The sequence below is a fragment of the Asparagus officinalis genome, chromosome 4, assembly GCF_001876935.1.
Source record: "Asparagus officinalis chromosome 4, Aspof.V1, whole genome shotgun sequence".
NCBI lineage: Eukaryota > Viridiplantae > Streptophyta > Magnoliopsida > Asparagales > Asparagaceae > Asparagus > Asparagus officinalis.
The window spans coordinates 130993703-131009572 of NC_033797.1; the positions used below are offsets into that span (position 1 = coordinate 130993703).

General features: G+C 36.9%; 1 protein-coding gene across 1 annotated transcript; it reads right to left on the minus strand.

Annotated features, from left to right (window-relative positions):
- LOC109838814 (protein SPA, chloroplastic) lies at window positions 1915-3935 on the minus strand. Its single transcript, XM_020407237.1, has 5 exons — window positions 3623-3935; window positions 3462-3545; window positions 3322-3373; window positions 2496-2652; window positions 1915-2252 (listed from the first exon to the last, which is right to left on the minus strand). Exons 1-5 carry the CDS (start codon window positions 3770-3772, stop codon window positions 2231-2233), a joined length of 465 nt encoding a protein of 154 aa, XP_020262826.1. The 5' UTR covers window positions 3773-3935; the 3' UTR covers window positions 1915-2230.

Consider the following 15870-nt stretch of genomic DNA (forward strand, 5'->3'; position numbering starts at 1 on the left):
CCTCAAAATACATGTATAGAACATCGCACGACTTGCCTTACGTGCTCGTACATTGACCCACATGTAAAAGGGTCAAACATCACAATTTGAATCTGACCAGTCTACTAATAGAAAGCTTCAGTCGACTAATCGGGTCGCTCACAGAAATAAGGCACACACGAGCCCGTCAGTTGACTAATGATTGCCATCAGTTGATTGATGACCTCCTGTCAGTCGACTGATGGACATCATCGGTCGACTGAACCGACAGAAAGTGCACAGGTAGGGTTTCTATGTATTTTCTTCAAAAACTCGGGTTTTTATTAACATATCTGATTTAGAACTCATGAACACTTAACCAGGAGTTTGTTTAAGCAAGATAAAATCAATATGAACTCATGGATCTAGGGTTTAACATGCAAATTAACTAAATTCTTATTTATCTAGAGAAATTAGTGCATATAAACCAAATTAATTTGAAATTAACATGTTAAAATTAACCCTAATGATCATAATCATATAACTCGACAATTACAAATTTATTTTACTGTTTATAATAGCGATTTTAAGATTTAACATCATAGATTAGGTTCTAACACATTAGATTAACCCTAAACATGAGATTAAACACAATTATCACATAAAAACTTGGTTTTTAACTAAGAGAAATGTTTGGAGGGAGGTGATCTTACCTTATCACGTGTACAACCCTCTGAAATAATCATGAAGCGATCCCCCGTTGCCAAAAGCCACAAATCTCGCCTTCTCCTCGCTTCCCGCCTCACAAAACTTCCCCGGAATCACAAATTTAGAGCTAGGGTTTAAGAGAGGAGAGGGGCTGCTAGGGTTTGGATCACAGATGAGAAGATGTGTTTTTCATGTATAAACACGTATATATATATATATATATATATATATATATATATATATATATAGCTACAAACCCGAAACAAAACAGCCCAACCCCGAAACAGGAAACCCAGTGAGACTAGGAAAATAGTTTTTGGTATTTTGGCTGTAACTTTCTCTTCCGACCTCAGAATAAGGTGGTTTAAGATGCGTTGGAAAGATATTAAAGAGAACTACAACTTTTGTCTTTTGAGTTTTTCTAGATTCGAACTGTATCAGTGTGTAATGCATTATACTCTTAACTGGTTGTTTTTCCAGATTTCTTCTTTGTGCATGTTTTATTTGTTTCGTGCATGTTTAACCTTTGTATACTCTCATATATACTCTTAATTGATCTCAAATCAATTGTTAGCATAATCATTCATCTATAATTGATATTTATCATGATTAAAGCTCATTTATCAATATATAAATCACACTATTCTTTCAAAATTCATATAATTGATATTTATCATGATTAAAGCTCATTTATCAATATATAAATCACACTATTCTTTCAAAATTCACGGGGTTTTACACCTTTGATTTACGCTTTCCTTGCGAGCCAAAATAGTTCATTTTCTCAACTAACTTGGTCGAAGCCAAATCGAATAGATTGCACTGAAATAAACTAATTAGGTTCAATACAGTTCCAATTCTAGAACAGTTCGCTTCGTTTGATGAAAATTTTGTCACCCTGAACCAAACTGATATTTTGCTCACCTCGGATATTTCCTACGTATGAGGGCATTTCGGCACCCATGATCATATATAGTCATCAGCCTAGTTGCTGGCCATCTGACCGGAGTAAACGATAAACATCGACAAAATTTAAGAGATTTAGAGATTGGCTGAAACTAGCAGCGTCATGGTCGACCTTCCAGGATCCAAGTTCTTGAAATTCTTTTTAAGAGACATAACAGAATATCATCATCGTTCGTTAGACCAGAAAACAGCAATCTCAGCATTGATAGCGTGTATGTGAACCAAAGACTGTTTCTTGCATAGTTTAGCTACAGTCATAGTTGCGCTGCTTTGTCTCTCAAATAGTATTCCTCAATCATGAGGATTGAACAATTATCATTTATATTCAGGAAAATAAAATGGTTCAGTTCTTGATGTACATGATCAGAAATAACTATTACGTTATACGTAATAACGAAAAACATATTTAGGATGTCATTGATCCATACATATTTGGAAAAGGAGAAGGGAAACAAAACTCAGAACTGCACATAACAAGAGCTTCCTTCGGTAATGAAATAAAGCTTCAGTGGGTATTACACAGACTAAATCTTCGTGCCTGGCAAAATGATCTTCATAAAACTCTATGTCCCAAGTATAAATTACTCAAAAATCGAGCTTAATCATCGTCCTTGAATTCCCTGATTAGTAACAAAAAATAAATGAACCTCGTCAGCATCTGTCAAAATGATGAAGGGTAGATCTATGAAGAAACTTTTTCTATTTTGTAGAATGTTAAGATAAACCTTTGATGGTTGAGAATTAGTTCATAAAAAAATGGGAGGGGATGGAGGCACAGCCTTTTTTTTTTGGTGACAAGTAGACCTCTGGATGGTGAAAGGATAAAAAAGTTTCGCTCTAACCTAAATGAGACAATGTAATACCTGCGATCAAGATAGCGAGGCTGAATTCCTGTGCCTTGGCAAGTGGTGCAGGTTATAGAACCTGCGCCACCGCAGTTGATGCATTTTGAGACTTCAGTTTCACCTCCACCAAGAACAACAGTCACATTACCAACGCCTGTGCAAAATCTGCATTGCTCTGGAAAATTCAACTGTTTCTATTTAATGTCATGTGTATATTTCTCTCAATATCACTCAAATGATTGACATTTTACCAAGCACAGGTGTTGAATGTAGCAGTGATACGTCTAATATGAATTAGTAGAGAATCTAGAGATCGATTATGCACCACGGAACTTTAAATAAAATCATGCATCGAGTGTGTTAGGTTCTATTTTTCCATTAAGCATACCGAACTGTATTTGCAAGAGGATCCTTCCTTTTGATTCAGTGAACAGATCAGTGTCATGAAACTAGCCATATTACAACTACGAAAAGGGGTAATCAGAAAATGGATTCGGATCCTCTCCACTACCAAAAAACACTTTTTCCCCGAAATGTGTCAGTATTATGTCCAAGCTTTTATGAAAATGGTTGCCTCCAGTCTTGAATATAATTTGGAAAAACAGAATAAAATGTATATAAATACACGTCAAATATGGTGATGAGACGGTTTAAACCCAGGATCTCATAAAGCCCTGCCCATGTCAAGACATAATTTTATCCAAAAGCTTAAACTGTCAAATTTTCAGTTATTGTGTATCACCAACAATAATTCTTGCACATAAAATCCTTGGTAAATCCAATCTAATTTCCCAAATACTACTGCTAAGAAGCTACAAATTCAGCAAATTTACGGAGAACTTACGAGCTCCAGACCCATTACAAGGGAAACAAGGCCGTGTGTTCTCCCTCTTAGCCTGTAAATAAATAAATAAATAAATAATTCAAATTTTACATAAAGTTGCAAATACAAAAACAACCCAGCAGATGAATAAAAAAACTTACAGCACTATCAATCTGCGTCTCGTAAAACACAGGGATCCCAACGCCCACAGCAACACTAACAACACCAACAGTGATAGCTATCACCTGCAAGTTCAACAAAACTCAGCAACAAATATGATGGTTGAATCTTGAAACAGAGAGCATAATGTCGTTGAGTTTACAGTGTCCTGGTCAAGATCAAGAGCTCTTATGCGAGGATAAGACAATGGCGGCCTCTGACTTCTTGCATGGGTCTTATGAGGGAGGGAGAGCTTTGGATGAGAGGATGAGGATAAGAATGGAGAACAGACGCCGGGGAGAGAATTTGCCATTGGTCTCTCTCAGTTTATTCTTCAGTTTTCTGCGATTTGTTGGTATTTTTTGAGAATTTTGGGATTTGGGTGTGAGCAGATTTAGGCCACAAGCTGTAGATTGGAGAAAGCTGTGAAAGAGAAAACGAGTTGGATGAAGCGGATGGAGTGGCCCATGACTGATAGAAAATAGAGAACAACAGTTTCATATTTGTCTCTCTCAAATCTTTGAAATTGCCACTGAGGGGCTGTTTGGTTAACTCCCTAATGAATTCGAAAAGGAAAACTATGCTAAGACCAGTTTCTATGGATTTTCTTGGAAAGGGTTTTCTTTTTTTTTTTTCCGCTTTGAAACATGGTTCAGCAAAAGAGCTTCTTGAGACAACTCAATACTTTAATGTAAATTATTATATTTCTAGCTCATTTCCGAGTTATGCGTTTGGAAATTGGGTTTCTTGAAAATATGACATGGCAGAGTTTTTTGGGCCTACTTTTCTAAAAAAAAAAATGAGCTAACCAAACTAATAAAAAAGACCTGTGTGATTTATTGGAAATTGGCTTTCAGTATTATTTTGTGAGCCAAATAAACCCTACCCCCTCAACTTTATATCAAATTAGCCCATGCGTTAGTTATTTTATCTAAATTGCTTACATGATGTTTTCCGTAGTTTTTCAATAAGAGAGATGGTGATCTTTCTTTAGAGGACTTCAAACACTCAACGGAGGGTTGCTCCCCCTTTTGTTGTTTTATTAGGATCTCTCCGCGTACCAATAGACCCTGATTTTGAGCTCCATTGACTATACAAGTGAAGTTGTTGTCCTTGTTTGCAAGTGGTTGAAGTTGATTAAGATCTCAAATGAGGGACGATGCAAATTGTTTTTCTTCTCAAGGGGCCCTAGGCGATTCTGGGCAAACTTCTGCATCGATTCTTGGTCTGCCTTGACTTTAGACCATGTAGACTTGCGTCCTTTACATTTGTGGGTCCATGTGGCTTTGGTAGATCCATTGATCGTGCTTTGGATGACTATTTTGTCCTTGACAAGCCCCTTTGTAGTTTGTAGGTTGTTCGAATGACGGTTTGTTATTTTTCACCGTCTAGATGGGAATTTCCGAATTGGGTTAGTTGTCAATGACAGACGATGAATCACATTTCTACACACAATTAGTCAACCTCGCGCTAAAAATTTAGATTTTTTTTAAAGAAACAAGTTTAACAAAATTTAAGTTGTTCGGAAATGCATTTGGTTTTAAAGCAAATAAAAATAGTGGGTCTAGATTTCTTATAAATTAAACAAGAGACATAGCCAAAAACACATGACAAAAGTAAAGTTAAATAGAGTATTTCTCCTAGATCAAATGGTAGCTATCCAGGGGCAAATTTGAAGTATCTAAAAGGATTTGAGGGACTAATTGGCAATTTCAGTTTTTTGAGGGACTAATACAAAATATTGAAAATATAAGGCACCAATATGAAAAGCCCTTTGGGTTTTTACTTTATATAGTAGAAAATAATATAAGATCCAGATGAACTGTACTATTACTGTTGATAGTATTTGATCGTCACCTGTTATTACATGTTTATACCCTAATTGTCTATTCTATTTGAATAAATAAATCGCCAGAAACGTGTTTTTATCTTAAATTTTAGGAAATAAAGAATTAATGAATGAATAGAAACCCAAAAGAAATCAAACTTTCTTATTTTTTAATCTTTTATTGAAGCCCAAGATCAAGCCAAGCAGTCTATAGAACCCCAAAAATAAAGATCCAATAAGAAAATAAATCAAGATAAAATCATATTCAGGATGATCAGCTCCAAAAAATGACATTATCTCCCAATCCAGAAAGTAAAATCTGACATATGATATATAAAAATCGACTATCTCGATGAGACAGAGCTTTCTGGAGTGGCAAGTTTTAGAGATGCTAATCAGTTAACCAACCCATTGTCCAATTGGTTGGCCAACTAGTTAACCAACCAATTGGCCAACCGATTGGTCAACCGATTGATTCGTAACTGAACTATAAAACAGTTGGGATTTATTTCTTGGAGTCCAAGGCTGATCCAAGAGCTCTTATTAATTATCGTAGGCTATAAATAATGGTAGATGGCGAGGGGTTTGAGTGTGAATTTTTTTTGTAAACTTCTTTTTAGAGATGGGGGCCTTTAATTAGGTCTTCCAATTTGTAAACGTTTAAGTTTGCAATAAATAAAAAAAATTCCCCTTTTCAATATTATTTCTTATTCTTTGTTGATGAAGATGAAAATTTGCTTTTAAGAGGCCAACCCCTTACAATGTAAGCTTTTATTTTTCTCTTTTATTTTCTTATTTTAGGAATTTATGTTTTAAGATTTTATTTTCTCTTTATTTTTATGTTGGTAGATAATATTTACTTCATCTCTTATAGTTTCGATTTACTTCATGTTTTGTAGTCTAGATTTACTTTCATGCTCCTTTATTTTATTGTCCATTATTATGCTTTGTATAATTTATTTTCTTATAAATTTCTTTTATAATATAGATTTATTTTTACTCTCTTAGTTTAGATCTCTATTTTCTTAACCTTATTCTTCTCTTTATAGTTAGTTTTTGTTGTTATTCTCTTTCTTTTATGCTCTCTAGTCTAGATTTTATTCCTTTTCTTTTATTTCTTAAAATGTGCAACTAAATCTTGTAGGAATTTTAGAATTATATGAAGCTAGTTTGATTTCTTTTATGATTTGTGAGTTGCTCTCTTTGCGCTGAAAATCATCATGTTTAGGATAATCAACTAGAGAACTTACTGATAAAATAAGAATTTGGTGATCTATGCATATCTTAAGTGGTTTGATAGGTTATGCTTATGAATTCTAGAATTACTATCTAATTATTGTTTTTTTATGAATGATAATTTTAGTTGAATGATAATTTGATAGGTAATGCTTTCTCTAAGTGGTTTGATAGTTTATGCTTAATAAATCTAAGTAAAATATGATAAAGAGATGGTAGTTTATAGATCCTAAATAAAATTAATTAGTGGATTCAATTCTGGATTCATATATTCTCCCTAGTTTCCTCCATATTTTAGTTGAATTGATTGTTCCTCTTTTTGGTTAATTTTTTTAGTCATGATTTTATTGTCCTTTTCTATTTTTTTCTTTCTCCTTATTATTCTTTACTTTCTTTCTTTCATTCACTCTCTTTCTCCCCTCTTGTTCTAGTATTCGTTTCTGTGTAAATAATCACACACTATTTACATCTTTTTAACTTTCACTCCTATTTGTCCACACACAACTTTGTCATCCAATTTAGGATTTTTCCTATACACATTCCTCGGGGGATCAACATTGCATCTATATTATAACTTAATTGTGTACTTTAATCTCAAAACTATTGTCCATAGCACATTCTAATTTAAAATTTGGATTTTTAAACTGAAAGTCAATATAACTAGATATGATGAGATATATATGTACTATTTTAAAACAAATTTCTAATCTCGATGAGTTTCTGAGTGTGATGCCCCTGGTTTTACACGTGGCTGTAGTCCAAGATGAACCCAGAGATGTTAAACCTGCCATGCACCCAACACTGTGCAACAACACGTTTCACCATCACAGTAATATTCTCTCTAGTAGAATCAAATAAAAACAGTGCATGTACAAGTAGATATAAGAAAGGAAAGAATATAAGGGACACAATGAGAAGAAGAGATATTATAAATAACTAAAATCATATTCCAACAATATAAATAATAAGCCTCAGCTGAAGAACAAGATATACATCCAATAAACTAAAATAGGAGTAAATAATCTCAAATACAAGAGTCAACTGAAAAGTACATAGGCTCTCATCCTTCAAAATAAAATACAAGCCTGTAAATCAACTAAACAACTACTAGTCTAATGTGGAGCATAAGTTGACTATCAAGAAATGACGGCAACTATACAGAAACTCCGTCAACCTGTGGCTCTCCAGAACTCTGATCAGCTGCCTGAAAAGAAGGAAAATCAACAACATCAGAGCGCTAGCAATACCATCTCCATCCACCCTAGGGGAAGGGTTACTAATTATAATGGAGGCTCTACCTAAATATGCATAGTCTACCTAAATCATTTACCCTGTACTAATTGGGATTAATATTTAGAAATCCACAACACGAGACTGATACATTGAGAGAAATAATCTAAATAAGGAAACCCTCATATATATACCATATATCTCAAATTATGAATCGCTAAAATCAATTCCAAACTAAGAATAAACAAAGAAGGAAAGCAATAAAGAATAAACAAAGAAGGAAAGCAATACAAGCAAATACCAATAAAAATAATGTCATAAATGTCGACCAAACATCTCATACTACCCTTTGGTAGATAAAACAAATACCAGTACACAATCCTGTGTAATCCACCATGTGAAATACCTCAACAAATGAACCATATCAAAAATTTAGTAACCGCCTATGACTCAGGCCATCAACTATTTCATAAAATTATTATAACAAAATTTCACAAACCCATCGCATCATCGTGCGGATCGACATATAGGCGTATCGACCTCTGCGCATATACATGTGGATATAATAATATAGGTACATCAACCCCTGTGCATATACATGTGGATACAATAATATATGTACATTGACCCCTGCGCATATACATGCGGATATAATAATATATAACAGAGTGTAGTCTATCACGATCTCATTGCAGTATACCAACTAACGCACTCTGAGTGTAGTCTACCACGATCTCATTGTAGTATACCAACTAACCCCACTCAGGCATCCACCGTTATTGTAACTAAAACAATTGTTACTTATGACGACACAAACTATTATACTATGCTCATAAAGAGGCTCGTACGTACTCAAACCTAATACATGCACTCTCCTGGTTACGCACGTATATCGACGTATGACTCACACCTTGTGTTCGCAAATCAGACGCACGAAGATGAAAACAACATTCATAACAGCACTAGCCCGGTCGACCGATGTACATCTTCGGTCGACTGGTCGGCAACGTGCACTAACATGCACACTCAAACTTCCATCAATCGGTCAACCGATACGCATTTTCGGTCGATTGTCCAGAAGGAAAATTTTAGTTTCCTACGGACCAATTGGTCGACCAATTTCTTTGATCGGTCGACCTACCAGAGTGAAATTCCAGGTTTTATTGTTTTTGTCAGTTTATCTCAAAACTTGTACTTTTAATAACATGATTAGTAAAACTTGATTAAATTCTCATAATTACTTAACAAAAAAAAATAACTTAAACATGACCAAATCACTTAAATTTAATAATTCTAGGGTTTAAACATCCTAATTAACAAAACTCTTAATTAATTGATAAATTAGGGGTTTAACTTAATAAATTCATAAAATTACAATTAATATCAGTACTAATTATTATGATCATGTATTCTTATTACTTAGTGATTAGATCTACAGTTATTTTCACCGGTTTAAGTTCTATTCATCAAATCTAAGATTTACTCATAAAATGATTAAGATCTAAGCATCAGATTTACGATCTAAACATCATATTTAAGATTTTATCACTAAAACACTTGTAATTATACAGGGTATAGGTTTGGAGGAAGATGAACTTGCCTTTCCAAATGTGCTTAGGTCTCAAACGTAGAAGAAACACGATCCTCCTTCACAAAAGCTACAGATCTCGCTCTCCTCTCGGGATTTGCTTAACAAAGATCTTTCCAAACGCGCAATTAGGGCTAGGGTTTAGGGGAAGAGAGGTTGCTATTAGGGTTCAGATATGAATAAGAAAAGAGGAAGAATTTAGCATACTTATATGCAATTGGGTCAAAAACTGACCCGAAACTGAAGCCCAAAATTCGTTCTCATCGATCGACTAGTTGTGAAAATTGGTCGACCGCTAACTACACATCAGTCGATCGATCGTTCCTATCGGTCGGCCGACCAAAACAAAAATCCAACTTACAGTTTTGATATATCAGTGCATGACACTCACATATATGTACGCATTCGAACTCAAATCGATTTTAAACATGCTAATTCATCCTAAAATAGTTTCAAACATGATAAAACTCATATTTTATCATTTTAAAATAATATTTCAAAATTTTATGGGGTTTTACATTCTCCTCTCCTTAAAAAGAATTTTGTCCTTGAAATTCAACAATCCATGCAAATCACAAACTATGTATTATACGCGCAATATCTACACTTATCATCTAAAATGTAAATACTCCTACTTAACCCCTAACTAAACGAAACAAGTACGTGAGCGAAAAATCCAAACAAGGAACACCCCGTATATATACCATATATTCCGAATGATTAGGAGCTAAGTGTTAATACCCACATTCCAGCGTTAAGAGTAAATGTGATTATACAGATAACATAAACATAAACAATGTTATAACTCATAATATACCTACACGAATAGGTGTGGGTAGTCGCGACACATATCCTCTTCGCGCTCCCAAAAAGCTTCCTCAGCTCCTTTCCGGTTCCACTGCACTTTAACTAATGTGATCACTTTATTTCGGAGTTTCTTGTCCTCTCTGGCAAGAATGCGAACTGGGATCTCACCCGTAGTCAAATCTACCTGAAGCTCTAACTTTGGTGCATCAAATACTCTTTGCCGCTTCTCGTCACGTAAGTGTTTCTTGAGAATTGAGATGTGAAAGACATCGTGTATATCTGACATCAACGCTGGAAGATCTAGTCAATACAAGACAGCTCCAACACGTTCAACTATCCTGAACGGGCTGATATATCTCGTGGTAAGCTTCCCCTATCTATCAAATTGTTTAACACCTTTCATTGGAGATACCTTCAATAAGACATAGTCTCCAACCTAAAATTCTAATGGTCGTCATCTCTGGCCTGCATAACTCTTCTGCCTACTTTGAGCTGTAAGAATATGCTATCTAATTAATGCTATCTGTTCTATCATATATCTCACGAGATCTGGTCCAAGCATTAAGCTATCCTCCAGCTTTGCCCAATAAATCGGGGATCTACAAGGTCTCCCGTACAATGTTTCATATGGAGCCATACCTATATTCGATTGATAATTATTGTTGTAGGAAAACTCAATCAGGGTTATATGATCTTCCCAACTGCCTTGGAAATCAATAACGCATGCTCGAAGCATATCCTTCAATACTTGATTGACTCTCTATGTTTGGGCATCTGTCTGTGGATGAAAAACACTGTTATAATCCAATTGACTGCCAAAATTTTTCTAGAAACTCTTCTAGAAGTGGGATGTGAAGACTGAGCCATGATCTAACACAATTGTATCTGGAACTTCATGTAGTCTCACAATCTCCTGAATAAAAGTCCTCGCATAAGCCTCCGCGGTGTAGGTTGTCCTAACTGGCAAGAAGTACGTCGACTTCATCAATCAATCAACAATTACCCAAATGGAATTATTTCCCTTATTAGATTTTGGCAACCAAACAATAAAGTCCATAGAAATATCTGCTCACTTCTATTCAGGAATAGTTAAAGGCTGTAGGCTTCTAGCTGGTCTTTGATGTTCTGCCTTCACTTGCTAACAAGTAAAGCATCTAGATACATACTCCACAATGTCTCTATGCATGTCGCTCTACCAAAAATGCCTCTTCAACTCCTTGTACATTTTGGTTGTGCTTGGATGTACAGTGTACCTGGTGCGGTGCGCCTCATCAATTAAATCTCTCTTTAACTACAGATCATCTGGCATCACTAATCTCCCATTCATCTGAAGACCCCCATCTATCCCGATGATCCAATCTGCCTTGGGTTCTTTGGTAATCTTCCTCTTTCAGGTTTGAATCCATGAATCTGCTAATTGAGCCTTGATCACTCTATCAACCCATGATGGTTGTACTACTAAAGCTCCCAAAAATGCACTGGGTCCGCTAATCTCTGGTTTAAACTCAAATTGACTAAGGGTAAGGAGGTTTCGATACAAAGAGCACCTCAAAGCTGCAAGCTTGTGATGACGTTTCCTGCTCAAAGCATCTACTACAACGTTCACCTTCCCCAAATGGTACTGAAGCGCAAATTCATAATCCTTAATGAACTCCACCCATCGCCTCTGCCTCTAGTTAAGCTCCTTTTGAGAAAAGAGATATCTCAGGCTCTGGTGATCCGCGAATAACTCAAACTGGATGCCATAAAGATAATGTCTCCATACTTTAAGTGCAAAGACCACTACCGCTAACTCCAAGTCATGAGTGGGATAATTTTTCTCATGTGTCCTCAACTGTCATGAGATGTATGCCACCACTCTCTAAGTCTGCATCAAAACGCCTCCTAGTCCTGACAATGATGCATCCATGTAGACCACAAAAGTCTTATAGCTGCTCGGAATAATTAACACTGGTGCCGTAATCAACTTTGCCTTAAGAGTCTCAAAGGCACTCTGGCATTCTGGTCCCCAAACAAATTGAACACCTTTTTTCGTAAGGCGTGTCAATGGGGTAGCAATCTTGGAGAAATCTTGGATGAATTTTCTACAATAGCCTGCAAGTCCTAAAAAACTACGAATCTCTGTAACGGTCTTCGGTGGCTCCCAATCAAGAACTATCTCGACTTTAGCTGAATCAATTGCGATACCCTCTTTGCTAATGACGTGGCCTAAAAATCTGACTTCTGAAAGCCAAAACTCGCATTTGCTGAACTTTGCGTACAACTGGTGCTCTCACAAAGTTTGCAATGCCAAACGAAGATGTTGCTCATGTTCGGCCTCTGACTTCAAGTAGATGAGGATGTCATCGATGAAAACAATCACAAACTGGTCCAAATACGGACAGAAAAACCAATTCATCAAATTCATGAATACTGTAGGTGTATTAGTTAGCCCAAATGGCATAACAAGAAATTCGAATGACCCATACTGAGTCAAGAAGGCGGTCTTAGGAATATCCATCTCTCATACACGCAACTGATGATAACCGGAGCAAAGATCAATCTTCAAGAAACATTGCGTGCCATGCAACTGGTTGAATAAGTCATCAATCTTTGGCAATGGATATATGTTCCGGATGGTGACCTTATTCACTCGTGATAATCGATACACAAACAAAGGCTACTGTCCTTCTTCTTCACGAAAAGGACTGGTGCTCCCCATGGAGAATGGCTTCGACGAATAAAACCCTAGGCACTGAGCTCCTCTAACTAAGTTTGTATCTCCTTCAACTCAACAGGTGTCATATGATAGGGTGCACGAGATATCAGGGCGCTGCTAGGCTACAACTAGATGCAAAACTCGACTTCTCTCACTAGAGGCAGTCCAGGTATGTCCTGAAAGACATCCTGATACTCTGAGACTATACTGGTTTCACATAAATCTGCACCTTAATCCCGCTGCATCACCTCCTTAATATAAGCTAAGAACGAACCTGCAAACTAGTTCCCCTATAAGGTTGCTACAACCAACTCAGTCCCATCGGAACCTCGCAAACTGACTGTTTTTACAAAACAGTCGATACTGACATGGTAGACAGATATCCAATCTATACCAAGAATTACATCGAACTTTGACATATGTAAGACAATCAAATCGATGATAAACTCAGACTCATCTAAATTGATAACGCATCTCCTACAGTTGCTCTCTAATAGGGACATCTCGCCCAAAGGAGTAGAAATTAACAAGGGTATGTCTAAGGGATGAGCAACTAGCTGAAGCCTATCCATGAAGGCATAAGAGATAAAAGAATGTGAAGCACTTGAATCGAACAAGATCCGGGCTAGGAAGGAGTTCACGAGGAACATACCTTCCACTATGGCCCCGTTCGCACCATGGTCGCATAAGATGACTGTATAAACCCTGCCGATAGCTGAAGTCTGCTGTGCGGTAGGCTCTAGGACGTATGGGACTATCTATCCCTGAGGTATCTCCTAGATAGCATGCACCTGGCCCTCAATCCTTAGAACAGACAGCGGTGCCTCAATCCTCTGTTGTTGGTCGTACCTATAGCCCTGTGGTTGCTGGCCCTACCCTCGACTCTGCTGCTGCTGTCCATGTCCACGGCCCTGCTACTAACCCTAGCCTCGGCCCTGCTGGCCTCTTTCTAGTGTACTGCGACACTCTGCTGCTCTATGTCCAAACTTATGGTAATAAAAACAAGTACCCTGAAATCTGCACTATTGTGGCGCCCACTTGTCTAGCTGCGATCCTTTCTTATAAGGGCCTTGCTGCTGGTGCTGTAAAACCTTAGGCATGCTGTTGGGTCCTCCGGGTCTTGAAAAATATCTCTTTGCTCCTTGCGCTTATCCCCTGGTGACTGTCCTGAAAAAGATCTCTTAGAGTTAACCTTCCTTATTCTTCTGAAAATGACGGTCTTTGTCTCCTTGATAAATGGGCGCGGCGACTCCTCTCGGCACTGAGTGGAATTGTCTAGAAACAACGATAGCGGCAAAAGGCTTAGGGCGAAGTCCATAAACAACACCTGGAGCTTGACGCTCCTCCTATCTGCCACATGTCTATAATCTAAGTAAGCTCATAAATTTACTCTGCATAATCCGCCACACGGATATGTTCCCTGGATCAGTCTGGATATCTCTTAACTCTTTCCGGCTTTTGACGCGGAAGATACATACTGCTCGTCGAAGAAATATGTTAAGTCCTTCCAAGTAAGTGTCATTTGATGCTCCGGGATGAATTGAAGCATGTACCATCCTCCGGCGTCACCCTTGAGGCTGAAAGCTGCTAGCCTTTGCTTCTGGACTGTGTCAATGTTAAGTATATCTAAAATATTCTCCACGTCCTCTTTCCACTTATGAGTTTCAAGCAAATACGATGTGTCCTGGAACTCTGGTGTTCTTAGCTTCTGATATCTCTCCACCAAACAAAGCCAAGCCTCCTGCTCTACAACTCTATCGACAACTGGTTATGGTGTAACTTCTGGCGACTCCTCTGCAATAGGCACATGTTGTCATGCCCCGCTTCCTAAAATACCCGGGAATCGGAATGTGAATAAGCCCGCGACGTATTAGATTGAGAAGAATATACACTATCATTTTTTTCTCTTTCTCTTTTTTTCTTTTCTTCTCAATCCAATACGTTAAGCGTCAAATACATGAATCTCAATCACAGGTCCCCGATTACAATAGCAAGAATATAAAGACAATCCAAAATAAGAAATAAACATATCATCAATGGTAAATCATCCCAGACATAAAAATATGGGCCAAACATACCCTTATTACAAAAATGGTCCAACAAGGAATAAAAATACATAGTCTATAATAAAAGAAAATACTAATAAAATAAATAAATCCATCACCAAACTAAAGAAAAAAATAATGTAAAAGAGTTCTAATATTCATCAGCTACTACAGAAAAGAAAACACGTCTAAGCTTCAGTTGTTCTTCTACTTTGTCTGCAAGGCACTCCAGCTGAGAATCCTCTGGCTCTTGTACGATTCTAAACTGAGGTTGTCCGTCTCCTAAATCTGACATGCACTAGAGAAAACATGTGTACGTTAGCATGCATGGCACATGGCAAGATTCTACAAGGGAGAAAGAAATGGTCGAATGACCAAGGCAATAACAGATGCAACAGCAGTAATGGTAATAGAAGAGTGACCAATGCGATAACAAAAATAGAATCATGTAATGATAATAGTAACAATAGGAGCATGCAACTGGTATACTAACAAGCTAGATACAATCCGCTACTAGAGTATAACAGCCAGGAGAATTCATAAACATCCGAGTAACAAGATCATGCAGCTAGCCATCCTATAATCATCCACATAATAAGGTCATACACCTAGATGGCATTAATACTTAAAAATCTACAACACGAGACGTAGTACGTCGAGCGAAATAATCCAAACAAGGAAACCCTCATGTATATACCATATGTATCAAATTATAGATAATTAAATATTAATACTGATCTATGTATAAAAAGAAATACAACTATCCTACATCCCACAAGAATCATACTTAGTCAAGAATCAAAGTCATGTAACTAATCATCCTATAACAATGTAACTAATCATCCTATAACAAGTCACTGATTCACAACTCACACAGAGTCAATGCTCATATCATCGGATAACTGACTGGTCGCAAATCACAAATATCTCAACTCCTTAGACCCACCCTAGTGACTACACAAACTTCATCGGCACGAGC